Raw genomic sequence first — 16,640 nt, forward strand, 5'->3', positions numbered from 1 at the left:
TATTTGAAAATTTATTTAAAAAAAAGTGACGATTTAAATTGTCAATTATTGAATTGCTAGATGTTGGTGTAGGGTGGCAAGCAGATTTTTATTTATTGGCAACAGTGTTATTTTGGTTATATTGTATTTATTCTTTGTGATTACAGATTTAACAGATCATTTTTATTTAATTTTCTTTTCCAATAATTCTCCAAAACGAGACTAACGACCCCGCATCGTTCTATTAATGGGACATCCTGTTCAGATGGTGTTCACGCCAACGAATGATATGGGAATTCTAAAGTAGAAGTACAGTAGCCTGATTTGTAACAACTGACTATTTTGAAATGGGCACAATTAAAATGTACACATTGTACGGCTGTTAGCAGACAGGGGGTTCAGGTGAAGCACTAGAAGGAGGGACTATAAACCTAACCTTGGGCTCCTAGACCAAGACAATATATTGGTGTGGTGCTGTCCTTGGGGGTGGGAATTATTACACCAGTCATAAAGTCAAATTACACTTCATGTAGAATTGAGGGGCAGATTTATTAAGCTTGGAGAAGAGATAAACTGGAGATAAAGCGGAGAAAAGGTAAAAGGAGATAAAGCACCAGCCAATCAACTCCCAACTGTCTTTTTCAAACACAGCTGATTGGCTGGTGCTTTATCTCCTTTTACCTTTTCTCCGCTTTATCTCCAGTTTATCTCTTCTCCAAGCTTAATAAATCTGCCCCTCAAGCCTTGAAGCACACCTATCCTCCTCAGTACATAAATATGTAGAAGTCCACATTTATTTCATTTTACACAACAGCATTAGTTAGGTGAACTGTCCTATACTATGATGAGCATTAAGCCTCAAAGAAATATGGTGGCCTTAAGGAAATTCTGTACTTAATTAAATGAGCCGCAACCCCCATTCATTACACCTGTTACACTCAGTAATTATGTCACAACTGGCACAGAGCAGGAAGAAGCTGGTCTTTCCACATGCGTGAACGGGTCCTGCCATGTATCAAGCAGCCCGACAAAAGATTGGTGCTGATTGACAATCTGATGCCATATTGAGGGCAGGGGTGGTTTAGCACCCTTTAGGGGCATGGAAGGGGTCAAGGAGCTCTGTTGTTGTATGGAGATTTCCTGACGTCTGTGACCGGTGACTTGTGCGTCCCTATGGGTGCTGTGAGCTGCACAATGGTAGGAGAGAGAGATCCGATGCGGCGTTGTATTATGTAGGTTGGATTTATTGCAGCAGCAAGAAGCATCTGCTTGTAATAGATGCATCTTGCTGCATTACAATACAGCGATCTCACTGCTGCTGCCAGGGAAAGCAGCGGTTGGTTATGGTCTTTTAGATTTACCGTATGAAGAAAAAATGGGTTGACTAACGGTCAACAGGATCAGAAGGTCGACAGCCAAAAGGTTGACAGGGTTATCACACTGTTACAATCTAACTCTATGCCACGTGGATGGTAAAGTAGGAACTAGTCATTTTTTTTTTACAAAGAAATCATGAAAAACTCATGTCAACTTTTGTTAACCTTGAAAAAAACTCATGTCAGCCGTTTCATGTCGATCTTTTAACCATGTCAACCTTTTGCCTGCTGACCTTTTGACCGTGTTTACATTTTTGACCATGTCAACCTTTGGATTGACGACCTAGAGACTGTACATCTAGGGCCTGATTCCGGTTCACTTGCAAAAGCAAATTCTCTCTCTAATGGACAAAACCATGTGCACTGCAGGTGGGGCAGATGTAATATGTGCAGAGAGAGTTAGATTTGGGTGAGTTATTTTGTTTCTGTGCAGGGTAAATACTGGCTGCCTTATTTTTACACTGCAATATAGATATCAGTTTAAAGTACACCCCCACCCAAATCTAATTCTCTCTGCACATGTTACATCTGCCCCACCTGCAGTGCACATGGTTTTGTCCATTAGAGAGAGAATTTGCTTTTGCAAGTGAACAGGAATCAGGCCCCTAATGCTTGGATATCACAGCAGTGATAGCAACTACAACCACATCTATATCCCTACTGTATATAGGTCACTACTAGGGTTGCCACCTCTCCCGGATTTCCGTTTCTGGTGGCAACCCTCACGGAGGCCTTTCCGGAATCCTTGTTTATTAAAAAGCCTCTGGTCCTACCCCCCAGTCCAGCCCGTCCACTGCCGCCGCCGCTGAGGAGATGCCCCAACGTGCTCGCGAGATGATGTCAGACATCATCTCGCGAGTTTTGCTCTGCACTCACCCCTCGCCCGCCCGCCGAAACCCCACGCCTGCCGCTGATGTTGTTGCCGGCCGCCCGCCCGCTACTGATGTCGCCTGGCCACCCGCCTGCTGCTAATGTCGCCCACCGCTGGTGGGCAAGGGGGTAGCAGCTGCCCCCTTCCTAAAAGTAAGTAGGAGTTGCCACTATTATCAGTATATATGGTCTGCCTTTCTAGTTTCTTTCCTTTCCTTCTTTACTGTTCAATCGCAACTAAGACTACATGTAATTAAAGTTCTCCCTGTAACTTTCAGTCCAGCTCTTGTAACACACCTAAATTAATGGATTTATGTGTGCTATGTGTGTCCTCCGTTGTGTGCAATGCAATCCGTCCACCTAAATACAAGTAATAGGATAACATGGGCCAGAAATACTTGCCTACTCCAGAATCCAGAATTTCAGGGAAGGACAGTCACCTAACTAGATCCCACTACTATTGGAGCGTTACCATAGCCTCACAAAACCCACTGTGGGATCAATTTTGGACATCACTCACCTATACATTTTCCTTTTGACATATATATATATATATATATATATATATATATGTGTGTGTGTGTAATGGGCAAAAAGCTTCTTTTAGATTTCAGGTATTAGAGACCACGCCCATTCTTGAATTGGCCACGACCATTTCTGTAACCACGCCCACTTTTTCCCAGGAGCGCCCGCGCCTTCGGCGTGCGCATTATGATTATAGAGAGGGAAATCTCCAGGAATCAATAATAAGTAATGTGGCAACCCTAGTCACTACACATGAATGATTGATAACACATTAAATAAATTAGCATCAGTACTAGTACTATTTGGAATAAAATTACTTTCAATTTCTAAAAAGAATTACTAAGGCATTGCATCTATAATGTGGTGTAATTCTCCCTGAGGCTGAGAGTAAATATTAGGTACAAGTAACTATTGGTGGTATAGGGAATACAGCGATCAGTGATTGGACTGTTACACTATGATATCATAAAACATTTGACATTCTCTTAAGGTTCAACTTATCTCAACAAATTGGACCTAATTGACTCGATATTTATCCTATGTGCAGGAGGTTCAATCTCTTCCAATCTCTTGGTTATACCCAATGGCACAGGATTGTGGATTGTGTCCTACACATCAGGCACATAAGATTTTGTCAGACAGGCACATCTGATCTTGGGGGAGATTCTCTAAGAATCTCCGCCCCCCTTCGCCGCCCATCGCAATTATAATTATTGCATATGTTCTAACAAATGCGATAATTATAGCAAAGGACAGCTCTTGCGTTAAGAGCTGTCCTTTGCGGTGAGAGTCGCCGGGTCCCAGCAGGTCCCGGCGGCTCCCCCCTCCCTCACACACCCGGCGCTGCTGCGCCGGGCTCTCCTCCTCCCTGCACCCGGAAGAGGCGGCGGGGGGGTCGGCGCGGGGTGGCGGAGGGTTGCGGTAGAAGCCCATTGGCTACTATGGGCCATTGCCGGCGGGGGATGCTTACAGCATCCCAAAATGCGGTAAAAACCCTGATAATGGGGTTTTTACCGCATTTCTAGCTTAGAGAATCTCCCCCATAGTCAGATACAGTGGGGCAGATGTATTAAGCCTGGTGAAGAGATAAACTGGAGATAAAGTGGAAGGAGATAATGCACCAGCCAATCAACTCCCAACTGTCCTATTTCAAACACACCTGATTGGCTGGTGCGTTTTCTCCTTCCACTTTATCTCCAGTTTATCTCTTCGCCAGGCTTAATACATCTGCCCCATTGACTCAAATTGGATCAAATCTCACAAAATCTCACAAGTGTAAGGGGCCCTTTAGTGTGTGTCTTTTAAAAGCGAGGCACGGCACATATCATCTGATTCTTCGGTGCATTTGTCAGTCCAATCCCAGGGGTCAGATCAACATGACTAATGCCGGGGGGTGAACGGAAAGTGAATTTCTGTAACAGGCTTGTAAAGAAGATGAAGACTTCCATCCTCGCAAGTGTTTCTCCAACACAGACTCTGCGGCCTAAACAGAAACAAAGCAGCCGTCACTACATGGAAAAAAAAGTCATACATTTTTTTTTAGGTCCTTATATTTTAGTTGGGCGCCCATTACGTAGTTTGCGTAGTGGTGTATTGAGAATACCAATACACCACTATGCAGGCTACGTAAACTACGTAACTTACGCAAATGATGTAAGTTATGCAAATTACGTAACTGGAGCCCTGCTAACACATAAAGGATCATATGGCCACTATCCAGGTCATACCCCCAGTGTCCATGTGGGCGTGGAGTTAATTTTAGAAAGTGTGGCGAGCCCCGCGAGGGGACGCAGATACGCGTGCGCTCGCCACGCTTCGGGCACGATGGCTCGCTGCGCTCGCCACACTTTCTAACTCTGTTGGCAGCGTAGCGTATCCGGGCGCCCAACTGACATATAAGTACCTTTTTTATTTAATTACCAAACTAACAACAATAGGTCTGATTCAGCTTTGTTAGCAAAGAAAAAAAGCACACAACTGGGCAAACCATATTGCACTGCAGGTGGGGCAGATGTAATGTGTGCAGAGAGAGTTATGGTGCCCATCCACTAGTGCGAGGTATCTCATCATGGATGATTCTGTCCTCCGTGCGTTCGCACAAAGGACTGATGTTTTGCATCTGTGCACGCGCAAATGCAATTATACGCATGCGCAGACACCTGGTGCGTGCGCCCACAGCAAATAGGGTGTTTCCCGGGCACACGCACCCAAGTGTGTGGGCGGGGGGTGGAGAGTGGTGTGGGATGGCCGGCCGGCTGGTCCGTTAGCATATGGGAACACCCAGCGTTCTCATGCTAACGGGCAGATGATGCAGGGGCGGGGGGCAGGCAGCTGACATCACCGGATGTCAGCTGCCCGCCCACTTCCTCCCGAGCGTCCATGCATATCAACCAGAATAACCCCCTAAATCTAACACACATCCCTGAAAAAAGGGCATAGCCTTATGACAAGGGGCATTGTCTCATGTCTCCTGTTTTCATCATCTAATGGTTGTTAGGAAGGGATACGTCAATTGGGTCGACATACATTTAGGTCAACATGTTTCTAGGTCAACATGCAGGAAGGTCGACATGAGTCTAGGTCAACATGGGTTAGGTCGACAGGGTCATTAGGTCGACAGGGTCATTAGGTCGACATGGGTTAGGTTGACAGTCAAAATGTCGACATGGGGTTTTTCGCTGTTTTTTGACCCGACATGTGCCGACATGGCGTGGTGGGAGAATAAAATAGTGTGCCGAGCCCGAAGCATTGCGAGTGAAGCGAGTCTTGCGAGGGGATGCGGTTCACTTTAACCTGTGTCCATGTCAACTGTGAAACAGTGAAAAACCCCATGTCGACCTTTTGACTGTCAACCAAACCCATGTCGACCTAACGACCCTATCAACCTAGACTCATGTTGACCTTCCTGCATGTCGACCTATACACATGTTGACCTAATGGTGTCGACCTAATGACTGTCAACCTGCTGATGGCCAACTGATCCACACCCATAGGAACAGGAAGTACGATGAAATACCGCACCATACAGTACCTGCAGAGAACGGCATAAAGGCGTCTTTCTTTACAAAATTCCCTTTGGCATCTAGAAAATGATTTGGGTAAAACTCATCTGGTTTTTCAAACTGTGTTCCGTCTCTCAGTACAGATGACAGTAACGGGATTATGTAGGTTCCCTAGGAGGAAATAAAGGATAAGGTGGTAAAGTATCAGCCAGGTAGTATTCTGAAAGTTTCCAGATGTTTTTTGGACTGATTTTGGGAACCACGGGAAGGATGTATGGGGCAGATGTATTAAGCCTTAACAAGAGATAAATGCAAGGGTAAAAGGGGCCTTATTCTGATCGGTGCGGCCGGATCCGAATATGCGGCCAGGACCGTGCGTGCGAAACCCCGCCTTCCATATGGATCGCCAACTCCGTCCGTACGCGGTAAGAAGCTGGCCGAACGGACTGCACGTGTATTTTTCATGGAATACGCCTCCTCCATCTCAGGGAACCCCCCCTATCATTCGATGGTCCACCAGCTCCCGCAACCTCAGACCACACTGACATTTTTCCGTGCAAAAGCAGGGATCTGGGCGGGCAGCTGACATCTAGGCAATGTTATATGTCCGCCCCCTACACGTGCGTCACGGCCGCATTACCATACATACTCCCAGCATTTGCATGGGAACGCCCATGAAACGCGGGGCGTATGCATATGGTAATGAGCCCAAATAGCCCTTCACGCCCCTCTCCACCCACTGTTCGGAGTGTTCACATTTCATGCGGGATTTGGCCGTACGCCCCGCTCGCACATGCGCAGAGACGCCTCTGCACATGCGCAGACACAAAACATCGGCGGCACAAACGCACGCGGATATTACCGCACCAACCAGAATAAGGGCCAAGGAGAGATAAACGTCCAGCCAATCAGCTCCTTACTGACTTTTTTGAAACACAGCCTGTAACATGGCAGTTACTGTAGCAGGTGATTGGCTGGACGTTTATCTCTCCTTATCACCCTTGGATTTATCTATTGTTAAGGCTTAATACATCTGCCCCATTGTGCATTATCATTAATTGTGTAGCACCACCATATAACAGAACACATCATTATTCACATCAGTCAGTGTCCCATTAGAACTTGCAGCCTAAATTCTCTACCATACAAACATACAGACAACAAGGATATGCTTGCCTACCCTCCCGTAATGGCTGGGAGGCTTCCAAAAATCGGGACCCACTCCCGACCCCCGGAAAGGTGGGCAAGTCTCCCACATGCCCCCCAGAGCCCCGCTCCCCCCCCCCCCCCCCCCCCCCCGGAGCCACTGGAAATAAATGCTGAAATTTGCGGGTCTGTGGGAGGGGGCGGGACTAAAATTACGCGATTCGCGTCATCTCGCCTCATTTTAGCCCCGCCCCCTAATCGTGGACCCGCGAATCATGGTGTTTGCATGGGTTGGGGGCGGGGCTTTGAGTCATCAGGCTTGTCCCTGCCCCCCGACCAGGAGATCCGGCTGTCCTCTCCGGGCTTCTCCTCGAGAGGCAAATTTCAAAGTCGGCAAATATGAACAAGGTCTGTTTTTAAACATGCAATTTAACACCTCTTTAAGGGGGGTAATGAATCCGGGATTCCGAGTGCCGGAACGTCCCGTGCCGCTTTCATTACGTTCGGTAGGAGCTCGACAGTCTGAATAGATTGTTCCGACTGTCGAGCTTCGCAAAGTCCAAGGATTGGGGCAAAAAACTACCATGAATTTGATAATCAGCGGCTGTTTCCAACAAAACAGGTCCAACTTGTTTTAAAGTCGGATCGGTTTTGCCGGAAATTGTCTTCAATGCTGTTGGAACTGGCTGTTGGAAACAGCAGCATTAAATAGGCATTTAATAGGAAATAGTGGCCGGGATTGAATTCCACAATTCACTAAGCGTTGAATTGTGCTGATTATTGTAGATCCTGCACATCTGAGGCTCTGGGTAGAAAAAGGGTGTGGCCAAACAAGGGTAACTAAAAAAGGGCATGTCCAATGGCAACATCATCGTTGAGGAGGAAGGAGTTTGTTAGTAAGTCTACTAATAATAAATGATTAGTATAGTGATAATTACAGTATAAACAATTTAAATATTTTTCAAATTAATTCGAGAGGCATTTTTTAATATGAGGCCCAGTTTTACCTTCTTATCAGAAGGGCAGTTTCATTTAACCATGGGTTGTACCATGTTGTTTCTTATTCTTTTTTTGTTAAATAATCTGCTGGTAAGTTGAAACTGAATAAACTTGTAATTGCAAAAATCATGACACTGATATATTATCACAATTAATTAAGAAAAAAAAGTTATATATATATTTTTTTTAGTTATTCATCTATCTAGATCAGTCAGGGAACTGTTTTTATCTTTTATTTAAAAATATATATATATTTAAATACGCCAATGTTACCCCTTTGATTTGAAAGGAAGCAAATTATATATAGGGGAAGAGGGGAAAAATAGGTATGGCTATGGCTACTCACCCCAGCAGAGATGTTGCACTGACCCCAGAGGTGGTGCCTGTCACCGTCCAGCGACTCCAGCAGATGCCCTTTCCCCCACAGCAGAGTTGCGGAGGTAGGGGAAAGATAGCCTACAGCAGATGCCCTTTCACCCACAGCAGCATGTCAGAGGCAAGGGGAAGATAGCCTCCAGCAGATGCCCTTTCACCCACAGCATGTCAGAGGCAAGGGGAAGATAACCTCCAGCAGATGACCATCCCCCCCGCAGCAGAGTGTCAGAGGCAGGGGAAGATAGCCTCCAGCAGATGCCCTTTCCTATACAGCAGATTGTCGGAGGTAGGGGGAAGATAGCCTCCAGAAGATGCCCTTTTCCCCACAGCAGACTGTCAGAGGCAGGGGGAAGATAGCCTCCAGCAGATGCCCTTTCCCCCCACAGCAGACTGTCAGAGGCAGGGGGAAGATAGCCTCCAGCAGATGCCCTTTCCCCCCACAGCAGGGTGTCGGAGGCAGCGGTTAGATAGCCTCCAGCAGATGCCCTTTCCCCCCACAGCAGAGTGTCGGAGGCAGGGGTTAGATACCCTCCAGCAGATGCCCTTTCCCCCCACAGCAGAGTGTCGGAGGTAGGGGGAAGATACCCTCCAGAAGATGCCCTTTCCCCCACAGCAGAGTGTCAGAGGTAGGGGGAAGATAGCCTACAGCAGATGCCCTTTCACCCACAGCAGAGTGTCAGAGGCAGGGGGAAGATACCCTCCAGCAGATGCCCTTTCCCCCACAGCAGAGTGTCGGAGGCAGGAGGAAGATACCCTCCAGCAGATGCCCTTTCCCCCCACAGCAGAGTGTCGGCGGCAGGGGGAAGATAACCTCCAGCAGATGCCCTTTTCCCCACAGCAGAGTGTCAGAGGCAGGGGGAAGATACCCTCCAGCAGATGCCCTTTTCCCCACAGCAGAGTGTCGGAGGCAGGGGGAAGATAGCCTCCAGCAGATGTCCTTTCCCTCCACAGCAGTGTCGGAGGCAGGGGGAAGATAGCCTCCAGCAGATTCCCTTTTCCCCACAGCAGAGTGTCGGAGGCAGGGGGAAGATACCCTCCAGCAGATGCCATTTCCTCCACAGCAGAGTGTCAGAGGCAGGGGGAAGATAGCCTCCAGCAGATGTCCTTTCCCCCCACAGCAGAGTGTTGGAGGCAGGGGGAAGATAGCCTACAGCAGATGCCCTTTCCCCCCACAGCAGAATGTCAGAGGCAAGGGGAAAATAGCCTTGAGCAGATGCCCTTTCCACCACAGCAGAGTGTCAGAAGCAGGGGGAAGATAGCCTCCAGCAGATGCCCTTTCCCCCCACAGCAGAGTGTTGGAGGCAGGGGGAAGATGGATGTGCCACACAACAAGTAAAGCCGCAGCGCATTTTGGACGCCGAGAGGAGTGACGTCTTGCTGCCCCGTTGCTCATTATGCATATGTAATGAGCAGCTGCATGGGGAGCTCAGGAGGGAAGATGAGCAGGGACAGTCGTGCTGTGTCTTAGCAGAGTGACCGTCCCTGAGCGGCTCCCCTCCTTACACTCCCCAGCAGGGGTTAAGGTGAGGGGGAATGGGGTGGAACTGAGTTCCACCACCTCTAATGGTGAGGTGGAACATTTAAGACAGGCATGTCCAAAGTCAGGCCCGGGGGCCAATTGCGGCCCGTGCTGTCATTTCAAGCGGCCTCCAGCTGGAGGCTGAGCATCAGATGTGGGAAGCACAGCACAGGACACTAAAGGTGGGGCCCCGGCAAGCGGGCCTTTACCTTGCTGTCTGCTGCAGTGAGGAGGTGCCGGCCACCACAGTCAGATGTGTTTGGTGTCCTACCCCTGCTGCTGCAATCGTATATCACCCTACTCCACAATCACAGTGACAGCAGTGTTTGGGGAGGGGGCAGTAAGGGGGAAGCTTGCTCCCGTTACATGCAGAGTGGAGGAGGGCATCAGCGGGAGCCCAAGCATCTCCTGTCCTTGCCTTGCCTCTCCTTCCTCTGGCTCACACAAGGGGTTGGGAAACATACATAGAATGGAGGAGAGGAAGAGTGGGGGATATACAGTGAAGGAGGGGCAGGCTGGGGGACCATTCTGATGTGATTAATGATTTAAAGAATGTCAGATTGAATGGTCGGCCCCCACACATTTACACTTCACCAAATCTGTCCCTCATCGCAAAAAGTTTGGACATCCCTGATTTAAGACCTCCATATTGGCCCTGCACAGTAATTCTCACAGAAAAGCATTCTAGTTTGCAGGGGGATGCCAAAAACCCTATGTTTAATAATATGTCGACATACATTGGATCGACCACTGAAGGTTGACATGGCTTAGGTCAGCACCTGAAATAAGTTGACATGTCTAAGGCCGACACAAGCATTAGGTCGACAATGGCTAGGTCGACAGTCAAAAGGTCGACATCGGGTCTTCACTTTTTTTGTTCCGAATGTCGTAATGGTCGACATGGACACCTTACCGGTGTTCCGCGTCCCCTCGCATGGCTTACAATGTTTTGGGCACGGCGCCTGGCTATGCTCGGCACACTATTCTATTCTCCCTCCACGCCTTGGTGGGGTATGAAATACCGGTTGTCGGTAAAAAAAAAAGTGAAAACCCCATGTCGACCTTTTGACTGTCGACCTTGCTCTTGTCGACCGAACGCTTGTGTCGACCTTCCAACCATAATGACCTTAGGGATGTTGACCTACAGATGGAGCCGGCCTGGTCTTTGCAGGGGATGGCGGAAGAATCGCCAGCCGCCATCCCCCGCCAGCCGCCATCTGATATGCGAAAGGGGACGCGCACGCACGAGATGCGCGCGCGTCCCCTTCCGAGGGCGCTTCCCCTGGTTCCCCGCCGGCTTGTCGGCGGTCACCCAGGGTCCCCACCGCCTCCCCGCACCCCCCCCCCCCCCCCCTAACCCTGTCCGTCTCCCTGAAGCGGAGACGGACAGAGTTCCCGTCGCCCCGCCGCCCGGAAACTGAGACGCGCGCGCGTATCAGTCAGATTGGGAGCGCCTCGCCGCTGGCGGATCGCCAGCGGAGACAGTCTGGCGATTCGCCAGCAAGAGGTAGCCCGGCTCCATCTGTATTTCAGGTGTCAACTTAAGCTATGTTGACCATCAGTGGTCAACCCAATGTACTGTATGACCTTATATATGCCGGCCCAATACCCAATAATATATACAGTAGTGTATAAATCATTAAAGGAAATAATAAAAAATGTTCAAATTAATACTGTAGGTATACAGAGGAATGCACTAAGATGAATACTTTGTCTAATAAGAAAATATATTTTTTAAAGTATAAATTTTCCGAACAATGCTAAGGTTTGTTTAGATTTTATTTTTATTTATAACGCATATAAAATACTCACTTTTGGAATAAAATATCCTCTAAAGGTCACATCCCTAGTTGTTTCACGTGGCAAGTTGAGAGGGACGATGTCAGCGACCCTCTGGATCTCATGTACGACTGCATATGTATAAGGCATCTGCCCCCGGCTGCTGTACAATGGTTGTGCAGATCCAACAACACTGGAGATCTCTTCTTGGACCTTTTCTAAGTATCATAAATGATAACAGACATGTTTGAAATAAAATCTACTTTTGATATTTTTATGAGCAATGCTTGTGTGACTGTGCGAGTGACAGCTTCATGGCCAAGATTCGAGGATGTCCAGGACCTGTACATCTCGTAATGTCTCCAGTGTCTCAAGGGAAAACCATTTTAATCCAGTTCTACTAACCCAGGGGTGGCCAAACCTGTCCTCAAGATCTACCAACAGTTCATGTTTTACAGGGAACCAGTGGATCTGGATCTATAGTAGGAAGGAATGCAGCAAGTTAGAAAATGTGGCGATAAGTAATGACTACATCTGTGCACCAGCTAGGTGATCTGGGGAATGTGACAGTTAGTAATGACTGCAGCTGTGCACCAGCTAGGTGATCTGGGGAATGTGACAGTTAGTAATGACTACATCTATGCACCAGCTAGGTGATCTGGGGTATGTGACAGTTAGTAATGACTGCAGCTGTGCACCAGCTAGGTGATCTGGGGAATGTGACAGTTAGTAATGACTACAGCTGTGCACCAGTAAGGTGATCTGGGGAATGTGACAGTTAGTAATGACTACAGCTGTGCACCAGCTATGTGATCTGGGGAATGTGACAGTTAGTAATGACTGCAGCTGTGCACCAGCTAGGTGATTTGGGGAATGTGACAGTTAGTAATGACTACAGCTGTGCACCAGCTAGGTGATCTGGGGAATGTGACAGTTAGTAATGACTACAGCTGTGCACCAGCTAGGTGATTTGGGGAATGTGACAGTTAGTAATGACTACAGCTGTGCACCAGCTAGGTGATCTGGGGAATGTGACAGTTAGTAATGACTACAGCTGTGCACAAGTGAGGTGATCTGGGGAATGTGACCATTAGTAATGACTACAGCTGTGCACCAGCTAGGTGATCTGGTGGAATGTGACAGTTAGTAATGACTACAGCTGTGCACCAGCTAGGTGATTTGGGGAATGTGACAGTTAGTAATGACTGCAGCTGTGCACCAGCTAGGTGATTTGGGGAATGTGACAGTTAGTAATGACTACAGCTGTGCACCAGCTAGGTGATCTGGGGAATGTGACAGTTAGTAATGACTACAGCTGTGCACCAGCTAGGTGATCTGGGGAATGTGACCGTTAGTAATGACTGCACCTGTGCCCCAGTGAGGTGATCTGGGGAATGTGACAGTTAGTAATAACTACATCTATGCACCAGCTAGGTGATCTGGGGAATGTGACAGTTAGTAATGACTGCAGCTGTGCACCAGCTAGGTGATCAGGGGAATGTGACAGTTAGTAATGACTACAGCTGTGCACCAGTGAGGTGATCTGGGGAATGTGACTGTTAGTAATGACTGCACCTGTGCCCCAGTGAGGTGATCTGGGGAATGTGACAGTTAGTAATGACTACAGCTGTGCACCAGCTAGGTGATCTGGGGAATGCGACAGTTAGTAATGACTACAGTTGTGCACCAGCTAGGTAATCTGGGGAATGTGACAGTTAGTAATGACTGCAGCTGTGCACCAGCTAGGTGATTTGGGGAATGTGACAGTTAGTAATGACTGCACCTGTGCCCCAGTGAGGTGATCTGGGGAATGTGACAGTTAGTAATAACTACATCTATGCACCAGCTAAGTGATCTGGGGAATGTGACAGTTAGTAATGACTGCAGCTGTGCACCAGCTAGGAGATCAGGGGAATGTGACAGTTAGTAATGACTACAGCTGTGCACCAGTGAGGTGATCTGGGGAATGCGACCGTTAATAATGACTACAGCTGTGCACCAGCTAGGTGATCTGGGGAATGTGACAGTTAGTAATGACTACAGCTGTGCACCAGCTAGGTGACCTGGGGAATGTGACAGTTAGTAATGACTACAGCTGTGCACCAGCTAGGTGATTTGGGGAATGTGACAGTTAGTAAAGACTGCAGCTGTGCACCAGCTAGGTGATTTGGGGAATGTGACAGTTAGTAATGACTACAGCTGTGCACCAGCTAGGTGATCTGGGGAATTTGACAGTTAGTAATGACTACAGCTGTGCGCCAGCTAGGTGATCTGGGGAATGTGACAGTTAGTAATGACTACAGCTGTGCACCAGCTAGGTGATCTGGGGAATGTGACATTTAGTAATGACTACAGCTGTGCACCAGCTAGGTGGTCTAGAAAACGTGGACTGTTGGTACAGTAGATCTCGAGGACTGGTTAGGCTACCACTATACTAACCCAACTGAGGAGATTTAGAGATTATTTATAACTTCAGTCTGTTTGGTAGATTCTGGGAGTGTAGGTGAGTCAGGATCCGCTTGCGTCACAGTTTAAGTTGCAGTGTTAGATCGGAGTTATCCTGACTTTAAGGAAAGTTGTACTGGGTAGCACAAATACAGATCCAGACAGGGACAAGATGGAGTGCACGGTGAGATGAGACTGCCACTGGTCATATGTTAGTACAACAGGGGCTGGCTGGCAATTTTTAGTCAATTGGTTTTAGTTGGACAACACTGGGACTAATTTATCAAAATAAAAATCATCACTGTGACTGCCATATGATACAGAGTAGATTACAGTGTCAGCCCTATAATACAAAGTAGAACACAGTGACTGCCATATAATACAGAGAACATCACAGGGACTGCCATATAATACAGAGAACATCAATGACAGCCATATAATACAGAGAACATCACAGGGACTGCCACATAATATAGAGAACATCAGTGACCACCATATAATACAGAGAACATCACAGTGACTGCCATATAATACAGAGAACATCACAGGGACTGCCATATAATACAGAGAGCATCATAGTGACTGCCATATAATACAGAGAACATCACAGTGACCACCAGAGAACACAGAGAACATCACAGTGACCGCAATATAATACAGAGCACATCACAGTGACTGCCATATAATACAGAGAGCCTCACAGTGACTGCCATATAATACAGAGAACATCACAGTGACAGCCATATAATACAGAGAACATCACAGTGACCGCCATATAATACAGAGAACATCACAGGGACTGCCACATAATATAGAGAACATCAGTGACCACCATATAATACAGAGAACATCACAGTGACAGCCATATAATACAGAGAACATCACAGTGACCGCAATATAATACAGAGAACATCCCAGTGACTGCCATATAATACAGAGAGCCTCACAGTGACTGCCATATAATACAGAGAACATCACAGTGACCGCCATATAATACAGAGAACATCACAGTGACAGCCATATAATACAGAGAACATCACAGTGACTGCCATATAATACAGAGAACATCACAGTGTCTGGCATATAATACAGGGAACACAACAGTGACTGCCGTATAATACTGATAATATCACAGTGACTGCCATATAATACAGGGAACATCACAGTGACTGCCATATCATACAGAGAGCCTCACAGTGACTGCCATATAATACAGAGAACATCACAGTGATTGCCATATAATACAGAGAACATCACAGTGACTGCCATATAATACAGAGAACATCACAGTGACAGCCATATAATACAGAGAACATCACAGTGACAGCCATATAATACAGAGAAGATCACAGTAACTGCCATATAATACAGAGAACATCACAGTGACAGCCATATAATACAGAGAACATCACAGTGACCGCAATATAATACAGAGAACATCCCAGTGACTGCCATATAATACAGAGAGCCTCACAGTGACAGCCATATAATACAGAGAACATCACAGTGACTGCCATATAATACAGAGAACATCACAGTGACAGCCCTATAATACAGAGAAGATCACAGTAACTGCCATATAATACAGAGAACATCACAGTGACTGCCATATAATACAGAGCACATCACAGTGACTGCCATATAATACAGAGAACATCACAGTTACAGCCATATAATACAGAGAACATCACAGTGACTGCCATATAATACAGAGAACATCACAGTGACAGCCATATAATACAGAGAACATCACAGTGACCGCAATATAATACAGAGAACATCCCAGTGACTGCCATATAATACAGAGAGCCTCACAGTGACAGCCATATAATACAGAGAACATCACAGTGACTGCCATATAATACAGAGAACATCACAGTGACAGCCCTATAATACAGAGAAGATCACAGTGACTGCCATATAATACAGAGAACATCACAGTGACTGCCATATAATACAGAGCACATCACAGTGACTGCCATATAATACAGAGAACATCACAGTTACAGCCATATAATACAGAGAACATCACAGTGACTCCCATATAATACAGAGAACATCACAGTGACTGCCATATAATACAGAGTAGATCACAGTGACCGCCATATAATACAGAGTAGATCACAGTGACCGCCATATAATACAGAGAACATCACAGTGACAGCCATATAATACAGAGAACATCACAGTGACCGCCATATAATACAGAGAACATCACAGTGACAGCCATATAATACAGAGAACATCACAGTGACTGCCATATAATACAGAGAACATCACAGTGACAGCCATATAATACAGAGAAGATCACAGTAACTGCCATATAATACAGAGAACATCACAGTGACAGCCATATAATACAGAGAACATCACAGTGACCGCAATATAATACAGAGAACATCACAGTGACTGCCATATAATACAGAGAACATCACAGTGACCACCATATAATACAGAGAACATCACAGTGACAGCCATATAATACAGAGAACATCACAGTGACTCCCATATAATACAGAGAACATCACAGTGACTGCCATATAATACAGAGAACATCACAGTGACCACCATATAATACAGAGAACAACACAGTGACCGCCATATAATACAGAGAACAACACAGTG

At 46.8% G+C, this 16,640-nt stretch overlaps 1 protein-coding gene across 1 annotated transcript in view; it reads right to left on the bottom strand.

Annotated features, from left to right (window-relative positions):
* Window positions 1–3,966: 3,966 nt before the first annotated feature.
* The window catches only part of LOC146063037 (cytochrome P450 2K4-like), an 82,844-nt gene continuing 70,170 nt past the window's right edge, over window positions 3,967–16,640 (bottom strand). The window contains exons 9-11 of the mRNA XM_083175048.1: window positions 11,604–11,788; window positions 5,782–5,923; window positions 3,967–4,233 (exon numbers count right to left, since the gene is read on the bottom strand). Coding sequence (XP_083031174.1) covers window positions 4,052–4,233; window positions 5,782–5,923; window positions 11,604–11,788 — 509 coding nt within the window. The 3' untranslated portion in view covers window positions 3,967–4,051. The remainder of the gene's footprint in view (window positions 4,234–5,781; window positions 5,924–11,603; window positions 11,789–16,640) is intronic.

This window comes from Crinia signifera, chromosome 3, assembly GCF_055691185.1.
Source record: "Crinia signifera chromosome 3, ASM5569118v1, whole genome shotgun sequence".
NCBI lineage: Eukaryota > Metazoa > Chordata > Amphibia > Anura > Myobatrachidae > Crinia > Crinia signifera.